The 17,319-nt window shown below is 41.7% G+C and overlaps 1 protein-coding gene across 2 annotated transcripts in view; it reads right to left on the minus strand.

Moving 5' to 3' along the window:
* gpc5c (glypican 5c) overlaps positions 1-17,319 on the minus strand; it is a 103,365-nt gene that overhangs the window by 68,750 nt on the left and 17,296 nt on the right. For both annotated transcript variants that reach the window (XM_086203577.1, XM_086203576.1), the window contains exon 3: positions 8,767-9,470. In XM_086203577.1, the coding sequence (XP_086059703.1) occupies positions 8,767-9,470 (704 nt within the window). The remainder of the gene's footprint in view (positions 1-8,766; positions 9,471-17,319) is intronic.

The following is a 17,319-nucleotide window of genomic DNA, read 5'->3' on the forward strand; positions in this document are numbered from 1 at the left end:
CAGAAAGACCATGTGGGCAAGAGAGCTACTGTGGCTGCAGATTTACTAAGAGAAGAACTACATAAATCTGGAATGAAACAGATAATAAGGACCTGATGTTTTCTGTTATAAAAGCAAATCAGCTCCCGTATATGAAGCTCTTTAGCTCCTGACTGACTAGATAATCGAGCGGATGGATGTATGAAGCCAACATGGAATTAAAGCACATTTAGTCTCCCTTCTGTAAACATTTCATCGACTTATAATCAAGTGCATATCTGAGAAACATCATGATCTCTGAAATTATAGGATTCCGCCAATCTGACTCATGGGTCACAGAGAAAGATGATATCCTCTGGATCACTGCTTACTGTTCCGATCCAACTTTAATGGGCTAGTAATCAATCATATGGTAATTGCTCAGTGTTAGAAGTGCCACTTCATACAGAGAACAAGAAATGTGGGATTTCTTTTGTGGTGTTGAGGGCTGCTGCATATCATCAGCATATTTATAGAAAAGCAAACAGTAAAAAGCAAAGGAAAGAAGGGAAAGATGTGTGAGGCTGACGGAGGAGAAGCGAGGCTGCACCCACCATCATTAGCTAATGGAATGCTGAGTAAGTCAGTCAGTCAGCTTGAGGGTTGGACCTCATGCCAAAGACGCACACAACTTATAAAGATAGGTTGAGTGTATAGATTGGCAACGGGAACATTTTGTATCAGCTACCACCCTGCAGTCTCAAATATTATAAACAGAATATAAAGATCATATAGAAATTCATTAAGCCCTGTTACGTACACTTATATTACAAATACAGTTAGTTACACATACGCTAAAAGTGACATTTAATCTTAACACATCAAAACAGATAGAATATTTATCTAAAAATGTCCAAATAGAGTGCAGAGCTCATGATATTTTACCTAAAATGGTCATGATCTTACTTAGGTGAAATTAATAGCGTTTATCATAGAAAAATTCAAAGAAGGCACTTTCATACTCTTTCTTTTATGCTTGTCAAATTAAATTGTACAGAGACAATTTATAAAATTTTATGATAACGACAAAAATGGCTGTCAGCCATTTAAATCTGTCAGCATTTTGCACTGTTTTTATTCTGGTGGTTGAACAGACAGGTTTTTTTTCTTTCCTTACATTATGTCTCCTTTCACTGTGGCTTAATATTGATCAGGCAGAGTGTAATAAGTGTATAGACGTGACAGTTTGTGGTCTGGTAGCGTCATCTAAATGTTGCACAATGTAAATGAAACAGACTTCTGTGGTATATTCTCTATTTATATTAGCTGGCTCAGAACATACAGTTGAAATTTGACAAATGCAACCTGCAAGGCTGTCGCAGAGATCATAGCGGAGCAGGAAATGCAATTTTTAATTTGTCTGTTCAGGCTCCAATTCTGTATATGTGAATGGGAGCTTGAGCAAACAGAAACCAAACAGTAGTGTATTGCCCATCAATTTTATACTACTGCTGCCTTCAAACGGAACTCTTGAGCCTGTGTTTTGCATGCTAAGTGGCATTCACAGGGAGAAGTTGCAAGAATGGCACTGCTTGGAAACGGGAACACGGATGCCAAAAACTAACTTTTTGGTGTTCTCTTGCTTCCATTCAATAAGTCAGAAGAACGAGAAATGAGAAAGTTAACTGACATAATTTCCAAAAAGCACATTACCTACTTTAACGTCAGTTCACCAAACTTTTAAGGCACCAACAGTTTGGCTAGCTGGCTAGCTCTCTTGCCGTTCTTTGAAGCCATCGAGGCTAGCGGTGTAGCTAGCTGGCTAGTTTCCTTGTCATTCTTCTCGTTCCGACTAGTCAGAGGAAGAACAAAATGAGACAGTTTGGTGCTATTGCTTCCAAAATTCCCATTAGCTAATATAACTTTACTATTTGTATTTAATGATTGAAGCTACTGAGGTTAGCAGTTTAGCTAGCTGGGTAATGGGTAACGTAATACAGTAAATGCAAAGGCAAAATGACTAAGGAAAAAGATGAGGCTGAATATCGACCGTTTCCTCAGGCACATTAAACATTTAACTAAAAATACAACAAATTAAATTACCATCTGCCGAGAAATGGACTTCCATAGCCCCTGCCATTTCTGAAAATGTCAGCAAACACATCACCCTCATCACATCATCAACTTCTGAACTCAGAGCTTTCAGCACATTTCCACTTCCAAGGTCATGAATACCACAAAAGAGTTCATATGTGAACATGGTAAACCCGACCCCAGTGGAAGGCAGCATCAGTAATAATGTTTGTATAAAGCATCCAGTACTAATATTTATCCTGTACTTACTAAACGTGTTTGATGAGAAACACGGCGATGTTGAAGCCATGGATAAGAAGGACAGCAGAACACTGGCAAGGGAATGTGAAATAATTACCTTCAGACTAATTATGCTCCGTCATATTTTGGAGAAGCAGAGAAAAAGAAAGTATTTGCAGTAGAAGCCACCAAAGTCTATTAAGGTGCAGCCATGCTGAATGGAATCCTACCACCCCAGTAGCCCTTATTTCCATTATCTAAAGGCCCAGGCTGCTATTATCATTCCTCCATAAGACTATAATGAGAAGCTGGGGTAAAACCAACCAGCGGATAAGGTAGACCTGCATATAAACTGCTGTGATCTGGACCGCTGGTACCATCTTCTCATAACCACTATGTTTTCAGGCAGCTATTGAACAGAAACCTTGGATTTTCATGCATTCCCCCCCCCCCCCCATAAATTTGATAAAAATGCAATAAACTATAACACATGGACTATTGTGGAATTGTCTAAAATCCTGTATGTACTGCAAGGTTTCACTGCAAACCTGTTAACTCATTAGCAAAACCCCATCACTTCAAACATTCTAAAAACAGGCTGTTCATGTTGCAACAGTGTACACAGACAGGTAGCTGTTTCCATAGTAACAGCTCAACGGCATAACCCTACTTCTGCAATGATGTATTTTTTTTGTTTAAGCTAGATGTCTGTTTTTGCACCATCCATCCATCCATCCATCGTCATCTTCCGCTTAGTCCTTACTAGTAAGGGTCGCGGGGGGGCTGGAGCCTATCCCAGCATCTACGGGCGAGAGGCGGGCTTCACCCTGGACAGGTCGCCAGTCCATCGCAGGGCCAACATACAGAGACGAACAACCATTCACACTCACAGTCACACCTACAGTCAATTTAGAGAACTGTTTTTGCACCATTAACTCTTAAACAAAAAGAAACAAAAGAAAGCGACCGACTGAATTGCAGTGTTTGCCCTCAATCGCCTAATCACTTTTGTACAAGGGGCCAAGAACCAAGAATCTGGAGCGCAGACAGAGTACCTACACGTCATTTTGTGTCAGAAGCCAAGATTATCCCGACATTTAGTCATTTCGCTAGCCTATTTTCCCGTCAATCTTTGTCATCGCAAGGTGTCGGCGTGTCTGTTCTCCAACAACGCTTGGGGATCGGACAAAGTGGGTTTTTAGAGGCAACATCTTTGGACACCAATGAAGCAGTTCACACCGATGAAATCTTCTAAGTTTCTAAGTTTACAACACTCGCTTACTCCCAAACACTCCCTCACCAACATTGTAAGCGCTGGTTGCTACGTCCCGAGTATTTCTATGTATGTATGTGGCTGATGTCCCTCCCATCCAGAAGAAATGTGATTATTCCGCATAGCAAAATGAAGAATGGGACAATATGCAGTTATTTGTGAAAAGGATGGATGTTTCGTTTATATTGGAGTACTTTCTTTAATCAAAAAATAGCACAGTGTGGTGTTCCATCATATTGTTATTCATGAAGTTTTGAATATTTTCATCCAAATGTCAAAGTCTCATTCAACCCTTTTTTTTTTTTTAATATGAAGTTAAATAGTAAAAGAATAACGGTCAGAAAAATGATATGAAAAACAAATAAACCAAATCTGGACACAATTCAAAGGGAGAGAGTGGATTCATGTTTGAAAGAGAGCAGTCTTCAAACATTTACTCCAAAAAGTCTGATGTTTTATTGCGAGTTGAAGACATAAAGTAGTCCAGGTCATGTGAGCCATATAATTATTATGACCATGTCCATAAATATCAGTCTAAAGACTCTCATGAATGTGGATTCAACAGGGCTGCAATAACACAGAGACCCATTAAGCATTTACACTGGAGATTAATTGTAAAAATTTTACTGGATACTCTCCAATTTTTCACCTACTTGTGTCTTCTCAACAAATCCACCCCCCCCCCCCCATCTATAACCACTCCCCCCCACTCACGCGCCATCTTAATACTAGCAGGAATGTTTAACAGCAAACACTAAAGATTCTATCCTGCTGCCGCTCCCACACAATCATCTGCAACTGCCTTTTTGCAGTCTTCCACGCCCACTGGTATTGTCACAGGGTCACATCCAGACTCCTCACAGGACTTCTTAAAACCTGATACCTGTACATGTGTGTGTGCGTGCGTGCGTGTGTGTGTGTGTACTGTATAGATTTTGTGACCTGAGTACTACCCTATGACACACTGCTACATACAGTACAGGCTTTGTGTAGTCTGCTGTGTGTTGAGAGAGAGAGAGAGAGAAAGAGAGACCACAAAATGGTTTGGGATAACATCCCAGTCTTAAACCACACAGTCACTATAATTCCTTCAATAACAACTCTATATAATATTCTCACTATGCAAAAAAAAAAAGAAAAAAGATAATAATTACCTCTTTGTGCTTGATTTCACACATGCACCGTAAGTTAGAAAAATCAACAGTAGGTCAAGCCAGGTATTTGCACTTTGTTTGCTTTGCAGTAAGATGGCAAGGATAATATAATATAATATGAAAATGGGTGTTAATGGGGTTCTTCTGGGAGGGGAGTGCTATATGGTGTGAAGGTGGCTACGCTGACACAGTAGTCGTGCATTAGAGACTCAACCGTTTTCCTTGAAGGGCCCTGGCGGCTTTATAAAAACACAATGATTTAAAAAAGGTCAGAGGTTCTACAGTGACGAAACAGACGGCAACAGAGCTGTACAGACAGTGTGGGACGTAAACCACTTTTGGGGACACAAAACAGATCCAAGACCAGTTTATTGGGATCGGTGTGTGTCCCCGATTAGTAAAAACTGATGTTTAGGTTTCGCAAGAAGGAGATGGGGTCTTCAGAAAACGATAAATCCCCCAAAAGTGACCTAAGTCAACTTGTGAGTGTGTGTGTGTGTGTGTGCACGTGTGTGTGTGCACGTGTGTATTAGAGAGGAAGAGAGGCACAAAATGTCTTTCGAGTTTTGTAAGAACAAGTTTTTGTGTGATTTACAGTGCGGGTGTTTTGCACTGTCCTTCACAGAACAGTGTAAGAGTTCCAACTTGGCTTTGGAGTGAAGGTCAGGATTAGGTTTGGGTTAAGATTAGATTAAATTAAGGAGAGATCCTAGGATTTACATTAAATTCATGTCCAAGTTGTGTGTGTGTGTTTGTATGACATTTACATCTTAAATTGCATTTCCACTCATGACGCCTTATTGGTATTTAAATAAGGAAGATATTCTGTCTCCTCCTGTTGGGGATTCCAGCCTCATCTCACTCCCTCTGGTTTTCCTGCCTTCCCAGGCTGTCAAAATGCTTTTCATTCACACTTCTGACATCCCAGCTTCTGTCCAACCATCCTCCTGCTAACGTCCCCTCAGTCCCTCTGTTTAAATGTCAAGAAGTCTCTGCGAGTCTTCTCGTCTTTCAGGTCTTCAGTTGCACAACGATCAACATGTTGTTATTCAGTTTGTTTTGACGTGACACGTCCAAGAGCGCGGAGACTCAGGGGGATTGCATCACTTACCTACTATGTCCTGGGTCGACTCTGGTAACATTACAACACGACGCTGAGGTCAAATTAACTCTCACTTGATTTCATGTTTTCGAGAAGCATCTTATTATTTAATCTTATTTATTTATCCATTTATCATTGCTTTTCAGTTTATTTTCCTTTTATCTTGACGTTAATATCTTGACTGATATTACATCAAAGTTACAAAATATTTATGATCAGTATTTCAAATGGCAAAACTGACTTTACACCATCTAGAATGTGAAAAAAGAACAGCCAGCTGTGATGCAAATCATGAAATTTTAGGACTAAGTTTGAATGAATATTAAAAGGAAACAAGCAACTTAAGGTGATGTGTGTGTGTGTGTGTGTGTGTGTGTGTGTGTGTGTGTGTTCCTGTGCTCAGTGAGGACGAGACAGCGTTCTTAACTGCACAGTGAGGACATTTTTGGACAGTGAGGATATTTTTGCTGGTCCTCACACATTCAAAGGGCGTTTTTAGACTCTGGTTTAGAATTAGGTCATGATTAGGTTTCGGGTCAGTTGTGATGGTTAAGGTTAGAGGAAGAGGCCAGGGAAAGCTTTATGTCGATGAAGGTCCTCACATAGATAGAAACGCTAGGGTGTGTGTGCGCATAGCTGAGTACATAAACTAAAGTGTTCATTTATACTCTCCAGCTTGAAAGCGTGCCTGCATACAGGAGGGTGGAGGGATCCACCATGATCCGACTGGGAACACCTTTACTCCAGCTGGCTGGGTCTAGTTTGTATGGCTGAGCAGGAACCGCTCAATACTTCCCTGCTCTCCCTGCTGCCCCATGAATTTCAAGCAGGCACACACATGCACACATACACACACAGAAGTTTATCCACACACACAAAACACAAACAGGGTCCATCCCCTTGCCCGTCTTGAGTATGTGTGACTACAGTAGGGTTTCAGCACCATGAGATTTCACGGTACAATAATGTGCTCTCATCTCCCTCCATCGCAACCCACCAGCCACGTTACGAGCATTAGTGTCCCCAATGAAGGCGGCGTTGTTCCAACCACGGGACACGCTAAGCTTCATTAATAAATTCCCCCTACAGAGGGCTGGATGTCGTTTTACCAAGCGCCCCATCAAGCATCCACAAACTGAGATAGACCAGATCTCCAAGATCCTCCAGAGTCAATAAAGTCTGCCGTTTGAGGGCATTAATATCAACGTCAGTGATGAGGGACGAAAGCTAATAAATTCAAGTTACTCATAACGGTCGATAGTTGTATGGCTGGCTCTAAATCCGGCTTGCTCAATGTTAAGTTGATATTTTATTATATTTCTTATTTGTTGATGTTCTCAAGTAAATTGTCCTTTTTTAATAAGTAAGGTGCAGCACCACTGCCTGTTTATTGGAGTAAGACAGTGCCAATATTTGTTCAGTAGACCACTGTTTAATAAAAAGACAGGGAAAAAAAGGTGTTTTTATGTTTTATTTTTGTTCCGAAAACGTTTCGAAACCGAGGAATGTACCAAATGGTGAATTTTGTGTAGTTACACCCATTCTCTTAAATGAACCAACACACAAAGGTTTTTGTTTTGTTATTTTGTTGTTGGTTCATCAAACCTAAACCTTAAACTTGAGGTTTTTTTTTTTTTTTTTTATTACTAAAAGACTGAAGTCTAACTAAAAAGGTTTCTATCTGAAAGTAAGGGGTCACTGGAGGAAAAGAAGTGAGATTCTCCTCCTAATTGATTTTTGTTTGTTTTTTTTGTCAGTACCATAAAAATGGCTATTTTCATATTCCAGTGTACAATGAAACTGTACCCCTAAAGCCTGAATACACAGTTTGGATGGAAGCCAGTTTGATGGCAAAATGATACAGAATCTGTGTCCAGAAATGTGTGCCTCTGACAACCCTGGAGCTCCTGTAGAGACATTTAAAAGCGGTTAAAACAAATACACATCATATTTAGAGGAAAATTGCGAGTAAGAATTTATTTTTGTTGTTATGATGGGTGCAAATGCATCTTTGCTACTCCTTTTCTGGTCCTTGAGCTATATTTAAATTATCACTAAGCCACATGCCTCCATCATTTTATTCTGCTGTTTAACAAGTGGGACATTAAGATTGCAGTGCACTACATTTGCTGATAAAGCTAATTTTAGATGGTAGCCTGTCTGCATGACTAGCATGCAAACAGAATATCAAGTGTGTGTACACGACAGCTGATTTTGCACCTAATATGAGTTTAATGTATCGAAATACGCAGGAATATGACACAGTTTGAGGTACATTTTCTTTTTTAAAGCCAGAGTACTTTGAGTTCAATTACAAAATCAAAGACAACTGCCCATTTATTGGATTTGTATGTGTATTCCGAATTGTCTAACCATAATTTTTTGCAGTACATTGCCAAGAAAAGTGGTCAAAGAACAGCACAATTTTAAATCTGGACTTAACTGCAGTAAATGTCTGGCAATCTATCATGAAACTGTCTTTGTGTTTTTAACATCCAACATATGTCTGCATCGAGCATCAAGCATATGGTACTATTCACAGTGTGAAGGTGCACTCAATCCCCATTTCATCCACTAAATCAATGAGGAATTTCTAATATTTCACTGCAATCACGACCTAAACTACAATGGTGATTTTTATCTGCCTTGCCAATTTGGAAAATAGCTCCCTCCTAAACCCCAGCTCTGTCTGCATTTCATAGACTGAACTTTTTTTTGTATAAACAATATTTGTCTTTGAATAATTTCAACACTGTGCAAACATCAATGTAGTGTGCAGGGTTCTTTGTTGTATCTGTGGAAAAAATAGCTCAAAACCCACAAGTAGCCTGCAACCCCTTTCCAATCAATACATGAAACTCTGCCAAAGTATATGTATGAAACAAAGAAGTCAAACAAAAAAGGTTTGGTGGCTTTTGCATGTACCATTAACGGCTCTGATTTATGTCTCTCCAGTGTGTACTCACTGTGGCTGTGATGAGTGGACCATGAAGCTGTGCGTAGAGCAAGGCCTCATTGACGTGCCCCCTGACTCCCAGCAGCGCTAGCTCCAGGCTGTGGTGGCCGGCCATGGCATGAGTTAGCTGCTCCAACAAGCTGGTGTACCTCCTCCAAGGCTGGTCCAGCTCCGACACGCTGGCCAAGCAGCCCCGCATTACATTCAGGCAGTAGCCCACGCAGGGCTTAATCAGGGTCAAGCCTCTGCAATGGGAGCAGTACACCATCTTCACCAGACCCTTAACACACTCTTTACTCAGACTGACGTGTTCAGTGGCGTTCATCACCTCCAGACCTTCCTCTAGGGCAAGGCCCAGTTGTCGCCCCACGGCCATTGCTCCGGCTAGCTCCTGCGCCATGATGGCAGGATGAGGCCCGAAAGGGTTGACATCCTGCCTGATCATACGGAGGCAGTCGTTCATATCGCTGCCAGCCATCATGCTGCTCTCAATTCCCGGATTGATAAGCCGCATGTAGACGAGTGGGAAGAGGTTGTTAAAAAAATGGTGGACTGTCGTCTCCACGGAGACGTTAGCCCCGCGGAGGTAGAGGGAGAGCGAGGAGAAGAGTTGGTTCACATGGGGTAAGGCATGGCGGGAAAGAGGAGAGTAGGTTCCCTCCAACAGAGAACTCAGGTGGCCCTGAGAGAAGGAGAGCAGGTACTGGAACATGTCTGCAATGAGAAACAGAGACAGGATGAGAAAGACGTGGAACCAAAGAAATCACTGAGGACATAATTTACACATAGAGCAGCAAATATTTTGAGCTGAGATACAGGGTAATATAATATGGTTAAGAATAGAATTGTTTTCTATTCATTACCCTAACCCTGATCAGGACAATTACTTTATTAGCCCTTAGCTTACAAGGTGTCTGCACAGTTTACATAAACAGTCTTTTGAGCTCCCTTCTGAATGAAAAACAATTTTAATTTTTTTGTTGTTGTTCAAACTGGATTTCAAATAATGTGCCAATTAATGTTTTAACTTTTATATTGAACCTGATTTAAATGTGATGAAAAGCGATAAATTACATAATGGGGTAGATTTCCACCGCCCCAAAACCATATTTTGCCAACTGTTTCTAAATCCAACATGATTTTCAACATGCTTATGCAGAACATCGGATTTCGGAAGTTCTGGTGAAACGAGCGGATATCCGGTCCAAGACTTCCTTTTTCTGTCTGCTGCTCATTGTTTACAGTCCATATTGCAAACTGCGACGTTTGCATGGAGCTGAAGGATGACCAATACCAGCGGATTGTTTCAAAAGTTATTGCATTTCGGCCAATGCACGCCACACAAACTGTTCACGTGGACGCAACTGATGTACTTGCGCTTTCTTCCCACTCCTCTGAAACTCTTCTCCCCTGTCCACATGAGTGTGTGGTGCTTTGATGTACTTAAATGGACCGTATCACAGTTCCCTACTAGACAAACACACATCTTAATGGTTTCTGTCAGGTTTACGTCGGATCGAAGTGCCGGTGCTCTCCGAGGCACCTGCAGACTTTTATCTGGTTATTATACACAAACGTGTCCACAGGATCGATTGAGCCAGGTGGAACTTCTATAGCACGATTCCTTCCACTCGCTACCGTGCACACTCTCAATGACATCACAAACGCATCAGAGCGGCACCCATCTGCAGGATATTCTGGTTTATGCGTGGTACAGTAGGAGGAAGTGGAGAGGCATAGTTCATGTGTTTAAAGGCCCACTGTCGATGTACCGCGCTGTATGTGTGAGTGTGTTTGCATGCCCCTGGACACAGCGCACTCCTATGGAGTGTGATGTCAGCCTAAAAGCATGCCAGGACATGAAGGAGCAGTAGCAACTGTACAGAAATTGAGACTGGACAGTTCCGTCCACCCGCAGTCATTCTGAATATGGTGCTGACAGCTAAACACATTTTGATAATCATGCACATTAGGTTTAGGGAAATTAGTTTGCTCAATGTTAAAATGAAGTCATAATGATAGTGTAAGTATTATAAATATGTATTCGTGTGTGTTTGTGTGTGCATGTGTGTGTCCTGCCCCCTCTAAGCTCACAGACAGAAGGATAACAACAGTCACTCTCAACAGCTGCACTAATACGTCCGCTGTCTGCGACACAAGGGAACTCTCGACTGACCAGTAAAGGGCACAATTGGTGCATTTGTAATGCACCAGCAAACACCACCATCATTATCAGCAGCTCCCACATACATAACATTTAACGTTGTAAAGTATTAAATCGGCCTGACCGTGCATAACCGAAAACAGATGTGGGAATTAATGGTCTGTTGGGGCTTATTAAAGCAACGGTTGACAAGTCAGAGGTTGAGTTTCCATCCAAATGTACCACAGAATAGAATTTTCAGATAATCTCCAAAAGAAAATGCCAATTTATGTGTGTTTTAATTACATCTGTTCTGAGAATATTCGGGGTTAGTTCATGCAGATGGCAGTAGATGGCGGTAATTCTACAGTGAGCTGACCACTGCCGAATAAAACGGCGTGAAACAAGATTTACCCCCCAAACTGCTGGCAGACATCTGTATAGCTGTATTCCAAAGTCATTATCTCACGGCTTGAGTTTTAAAGCTTTTGTATACGGGAATATCCATGCAGATTGAGAGGAAAGGTGCCACTAAAGTCCCTTTGAGCGTATTAAAAAATGCCAAAAAGATTAAGTTTTGTTTTTTTGCAAAATTGAGACTAAATGAAGCAGTTTTCCATTCACCTAACATGTCTGGATATACAGGTGTAATGTGACGTCCTCGTGTGACAGCAATCAGGAAGACGTGCGGAGATATCGAGCTCGTGACATAGCAAGAGAAGGAGAATGGACAAAAATAGCAGAAGACTGACAGACAATTTGTAAAACTACAGTTTCAATTCACTGTGGGGTCTCTTAAGCCCCCCTCCCCCGGGGACTGCTGAGTTAGTATCAGTGTGAGGTCTGACTTCTTGCTTATGAGTCAGGCCACAAGGCTGAATAGCCACAAGACATTTATACCACAAGATGTACCCACAAGCTCAGGTTACACAGGATTACATAATGTTATTATACAATTATCATGCTTTTAAATACCATGGTTTAGTATTACTTTCTCATAGCTGCTGGGAGCAACAACAACACTGCAATTATTTACAATTAGAGAAATTGATTAACGGTTAAGATTATGTGTGAATATATTTGGTGTATCTTGATCAAACTAATGCAGTATCATTACTGCAATAAAATCCTGCCTTCATGAGGAAAATGTTTATTTACTGAATCTGCATGTGAGTGGTCACTTTGGAGAATGTTGAGTCTTTTCCAAATTTCCAAGAGGCGTTCCTAATATTTTGTCAACCCTAATTCACATAAATGAAACAGACAAAAAATGCGCACCGCATTGCGAACGGATTCTGACATCTGGATTCATTTGGCCCCTGGGATCGGAGCACTTCCATGTCTTTCCACGTCTGTTACTTCAAACATTATACACGGAACACAGACATGATCCACCACCTTTCGGAATCTGTAAGGTTCCGATGACAAACTGGATTTTGTGATTAATTCATTTCCAGTTTTTCCTCTGTTCTCTGTGGAGAACTCTCCCACGCTCGGGATGATTCTTTCTCTCTACTGTGATAAATCAAGTTCATCATTGTGGGTTTTCCTGCATTTTCCACTACTGGGAAAAAAAGGGTGAGAACACAAAACAAGAAACCGAAGACAGCTTTTTAAGTCTTAACTATCATTCCAGGATAGTCAAGTGGGTATGATTGTTTCGTCTGACCGCTGTTTCTGAATCTGGACTTGACCACACACAGTCGTGGGTGACTATCATTACTGTCTCACAGTCTCCCGTCACTGAGCCTGAATAGAGGCTATTTTGCATGAAGCAGTTATCTTTAATTTGCGAGGAAGTGCTACACACCGAAATTCCAAAACATGTACTTGTCACACTAACTATACAGGAGGAAATTAACAGGTTTGCTTTGTCTGTAGTCCAGTCGGAATAATGCGGCATATAATCTGCAAACAAGTTATTAAAAAGCAGCAGCAGCAGCAGCAGCAATGCAGAAGAGGCCTTTGTCCCACATGGCTCGAAACTGACGTTACGGCTTTGGGCTACCATAACTTTCCACCGGTGCAATGCCAAGGCTACTCACTGAGATCACCGGCTTTTAATCCTAAAAAGCTATTTCCACTTTACATTGTGCATGGCAACACCGTGTTTTTACTGGCAGGAGTCAAGTTCAAATATCGTCATGGTGAAGTTGTTTCAATTCTGGGGTCAAAATAAGATCGGTGGCAGTTCGAAGCAACATTTTCCTTGCTTGTGTGACACAGCGCTCTCTCTCTTCTGAGCTACTTCGGGATTGTGCAAGATGTGTGTATGTATTTCTGCATTACTGAGCAGTATTTTTGCAGTAAAAGGCAGCCAAGGCCGAAGTATCAATGCTGTGTTGCAAAAAAGCAGCACAGGGCACCAGAAAGGCTGGATATACTGTCTGAACTGCAGTATTCCAAGAATCAGATAAAGCTGTTGAGGAGTCCAACATTTGGATTTCATATGTTTTCTCCAGTTTACAATCTTGTAGCCAACCTGATATCAACGCAGGAAACACTCACCTCACCTGGACAATAATCTCAGACGTGACCTGGGGTGTGGTCACACAGATACGACTGTGACAAGGCCTGTTATCTTCTCCCAGAAGTAAAGTCTAGCCTTCATTACTGAGATATTATTATCTAAATTGTCAATACTTGATCGGGAACTCAATTTCTAGTCGCACCCTGAAAATGTAAACGCACATAATGAACAAACTCTTGACAATAAAAAATGTGTAGCGTGTGTGCTGCTAATGTAAAACAATAAAATAAATTGGAAATCGGCACTGAAATAGAGAATACACACGAGGAGTGACTCTGTGCTGGCATGCGCTTCTCTATATGGTTTGTATATATGCTTACATGTGTTGGGAGCTGCTTTAATATTGTGATAATGAGGTAGGAGACACTGTTCTAATACCACGGAGCTGGAGGCCATTCCTGTCTTGGCCAACAGCTCTGGACCTTGCCTACCATCTTCTCAGGCAAAGCATTTTAATCCTAGAACAGTGTTAGGTTTCAGGCAGGTCACCACACACATATGTGACATAGTGACACGTGTGTAGATTACATATCCTTGTTTTAATTAGTAGAAATACTGTACATAGAGCCATCTCCCACCCAGCACCCATCATCTTAGGTTACAAGTGAGAGCTGCCGTGTCATACAATCCGTCAGCCTCTAACATTTCAGTCTAATGGTAATAAACTATTAATAAGTCAAAGAATCAATCTGTTGATTCATCATACATGTGTGATAAAAAGTCACATCTAGGGTCTAAAGTGGGAGCATGACTCATCTGTCAGACAACAGCGAAATGTGACCTGCAGCGGCTAGAGCGCGGCTGAACTCTGATACCAGCACGGTAGCTACAAGAACCACACACGCAATCACAAGTGTGTGTATTTATCATCTAAACCTCCTATGCCAAAATTCCAATGTGTGTGTCCGGTTCAGGAGAGGCGAGATAATTAGTTTGACTCAAGGAGTTTAAGGAGGACTCCATCTCTCCATCAGCATTCCAATAATTAAAAAGGTAGCCTGGCTTTATGAAAACTCTGAAACATAAACAATTCCTAGGATGCCAGGGGCAGTCAGGGTGTACCAGGCTATATAATGTGGTCGGGAGATAGGCCAAGAGCCGGGGGGGGGGGGGGGTCACTGCTTGAGCCAAAGAACGGAAACATGATCGAAGGCAGGGGACTGAGAGAGAGAGACAGAGAGAGAGAGAGAGGGAGAGGGGGACAGAGGAGACCGAACACTGGGACAGAGGGTGAGGGGCTGGGAAGGGAGCAGTGGAGGGAGGAAGGGATGTTCAAATGGCTAATACCATAAAGGGGTTATATGTCGAGGGCCAGCCTGGGGGCACATTGTTGACAGACTGATGGACAGCACCTCTGGTCTGGAGCGTTACAGGGGCCGCAGGTCTACAGTACCCCCACCCCCACCACCATTTCCCTTTTTGTTTTGGTCTATAAATCACAGTTTCTTTCATTGTTGTCTTGTTTTCAAATCGAGATTTGTTGCTGGAAAATGGACAACTAAAAGTAAGCTGGATGATTCGAGTGGAATCATTGTAAAAGAGAAAAGGGAGATTTTCCTTATAAATGAAAAGAAAACCCGGTGACTCCTCGAGGTATGAATTGGCGTAAGATGGCAGCGTGGTCCAGCTTTTCATTAGAAGGCAGCAAGGAAACATTGAAGCTGACATAAGATTAACATGAAACAGACCCTTGAATGGGCCATGAGGTGTGAAAGGAATCAAGATGAAAGGGGTGGGGGGTTGTGGGGGATGAGGGGGGGGGGTGTCCTAATGAAGAATTTTCCACTTTTCTTAGCAGGTGTGTTTTCATTTTTTCAGCTTTGTTATGAATCAAGTATTCAAAGGGATTGTTTCAATTATGAGTCATTTATTAGACTCTAATTCCCTATAGGTCATTAAAAGAAAAAAAATCACAACAATGCTTTCATTTTCGAGAAAAAAAAATTCAAAATGATCAAGATTTATACAGGCGCGGAAGTTTGCCAGTAGCGGACTTCATCGCGGTTGGAGCGCACCCATGTTAACTCTCTGTTTGGTTTGTACAGCAGCCATGATAATCCATCAGGCACCATACGAACCGGACAAAAGAGGAAAGGGCCAAATCAACATTTAGCTTTTGTCTGACCATTTCTCTTCATTATTGGAGCTCCTCTGGTCCCGTGGAATAAAATGAATGACTGACTAGAGGAAGGAATGTTGTTCCACACAGGTCAGGAGAAAGAATGAGAGGAAGCAGAGGAGCAACGTGGGATTGGATGCGTTGGGTGACTGCTCCAACTTTTTTGCGGAGAAGAAACAATGGGCCTTATTTATGAAACGTTCTCATGCACATGTTTCTTCTTACACATTAGGAGACCTTTTTTTTGAAACCCTCAATTTAGTCTTGCAGACAGCAGCAGTCCGATGCCTATTTTTCTCCTGACTTCTCTAGAGTGCATTGTCATGGGTTCCCTTGATCAAAAACCAGTGGGCTGCTTACACTGGCTTTTGGATTGTAGTTTAAAATAAACTCTGTGGCAAATTTAATTGGAAAAAAGCAATTGTGCAAAAAGGAAACTAAAACAAAGCAGGAACACAAAAAAACAGGCGCCGTGAACAGCAGGGTTAATGAGGACAACATAGCTGGAGAACAAAAAGATCTGACGAGAACTGAACCAGAAACCCAAACTTACACAAACTTACTGACACAGCAAGATACAGATGTGAGAACACGAGGGCGTTAAAGAGCCAACGGCATGACAAGCAGCGGGAACATGGCTGCGCCCGACGAGGACTGATAAACAGATGAGGAAAAGGGGGTTTCACTTAAAAAAAGGCGGGAAACAGGCAAAGACAGGAAGGACAGAGGGGAGTGAATTTCAAAATAAAACGGAGCTAACTACAAACAGGAAAGTCACAAGAACACTAGCAATGACCGTGACTGAGTCGATCAGTGTACACACCTCTGATTCTTTTTTAAGCGTAAAAATAATTGTTTAACAGCAGACTTCGACATCACGACAACTGAGCTTCATTTGTTTGGATTGTGGTGACATTTAATGTCCAAAGAAACCTTGTTCGCGACAATTATTGAACAAATTCACGAGTGTGACATTTACTGATGTATTTCATGCTGTAGAAACAGTAAAACAGCTTAAGCTTAACTGTTTGAGGCACTTCACCAAAAAAATATCGACTTTGAGATGAGGGAACGACGCTAACTCATTTCTGGGTTTTGGCCACTTTTGCACCACTTTATCGTGTACTTCTGGCAATCACTCAGATTTGCAAAGACTCTATTACAAGAGTGAGTACATCACTATGCTGTTGCACTTGAGCATGAAAAGCACTTTAGAGTATCTAGCATTGGTTTTTGACAGAGGCCAGTCTCACTCACTGGCGCGCAATTCTCAACAGCGACTCCTCTTTCCTTAAACACAACTCAATTCTCCTAGCGTGACCTGAGTCCCGCCATCACTTCCAACTACAAAACTCTTTTTATGGCACAGAGTAAAGTCACTGTGCACAATTTTTCGACAAAAAAAGGAAACTATTATGTAATCCGTCCATTTCACTTTGGTTTGTTAGACATAAAGATTTTACTTGCCAGCTGCTATACACACACACACACACACACACACACGAGTGTCTATCGTATACTTCCACACATGCCCACACACACATTTTATGTCTTGTGGGATCAGTCTGGGAAGGACGGGTGCAGCAGTATCAGACAGGACACAGGAAAAGTCCATGCTGGACCAATCAGCTGTGGTGCAGTACAAATCCCATCAGCCAGACAGACAGATTGAGTTCCATAAAAGCCAAAATCTCTTGGATAGAGAACAAGTCCCAGGAGATATGACTTTATCTGATTACTAAGAAACATCCTGGACATCAAGCTTATTGTG

The sequence above is a fragment of the Aulostomus chinensis genome, chromosome 5 (genome assembly GCF_037954235.1).
Source record: "Aulostomus chinensis isolate RoL2024-O1b breed Wild chromosome 5, RoL_Achi_v1.0, whole genome shotgun sequence".
NCBI classification, from domain to species: domain Eukaryota; kingdom Metazoa; phylum Chordata; class Actinopteri; order Syngnathiformes; family Aulostomidae; genus Aulostomus; species Aulostomus chinensis.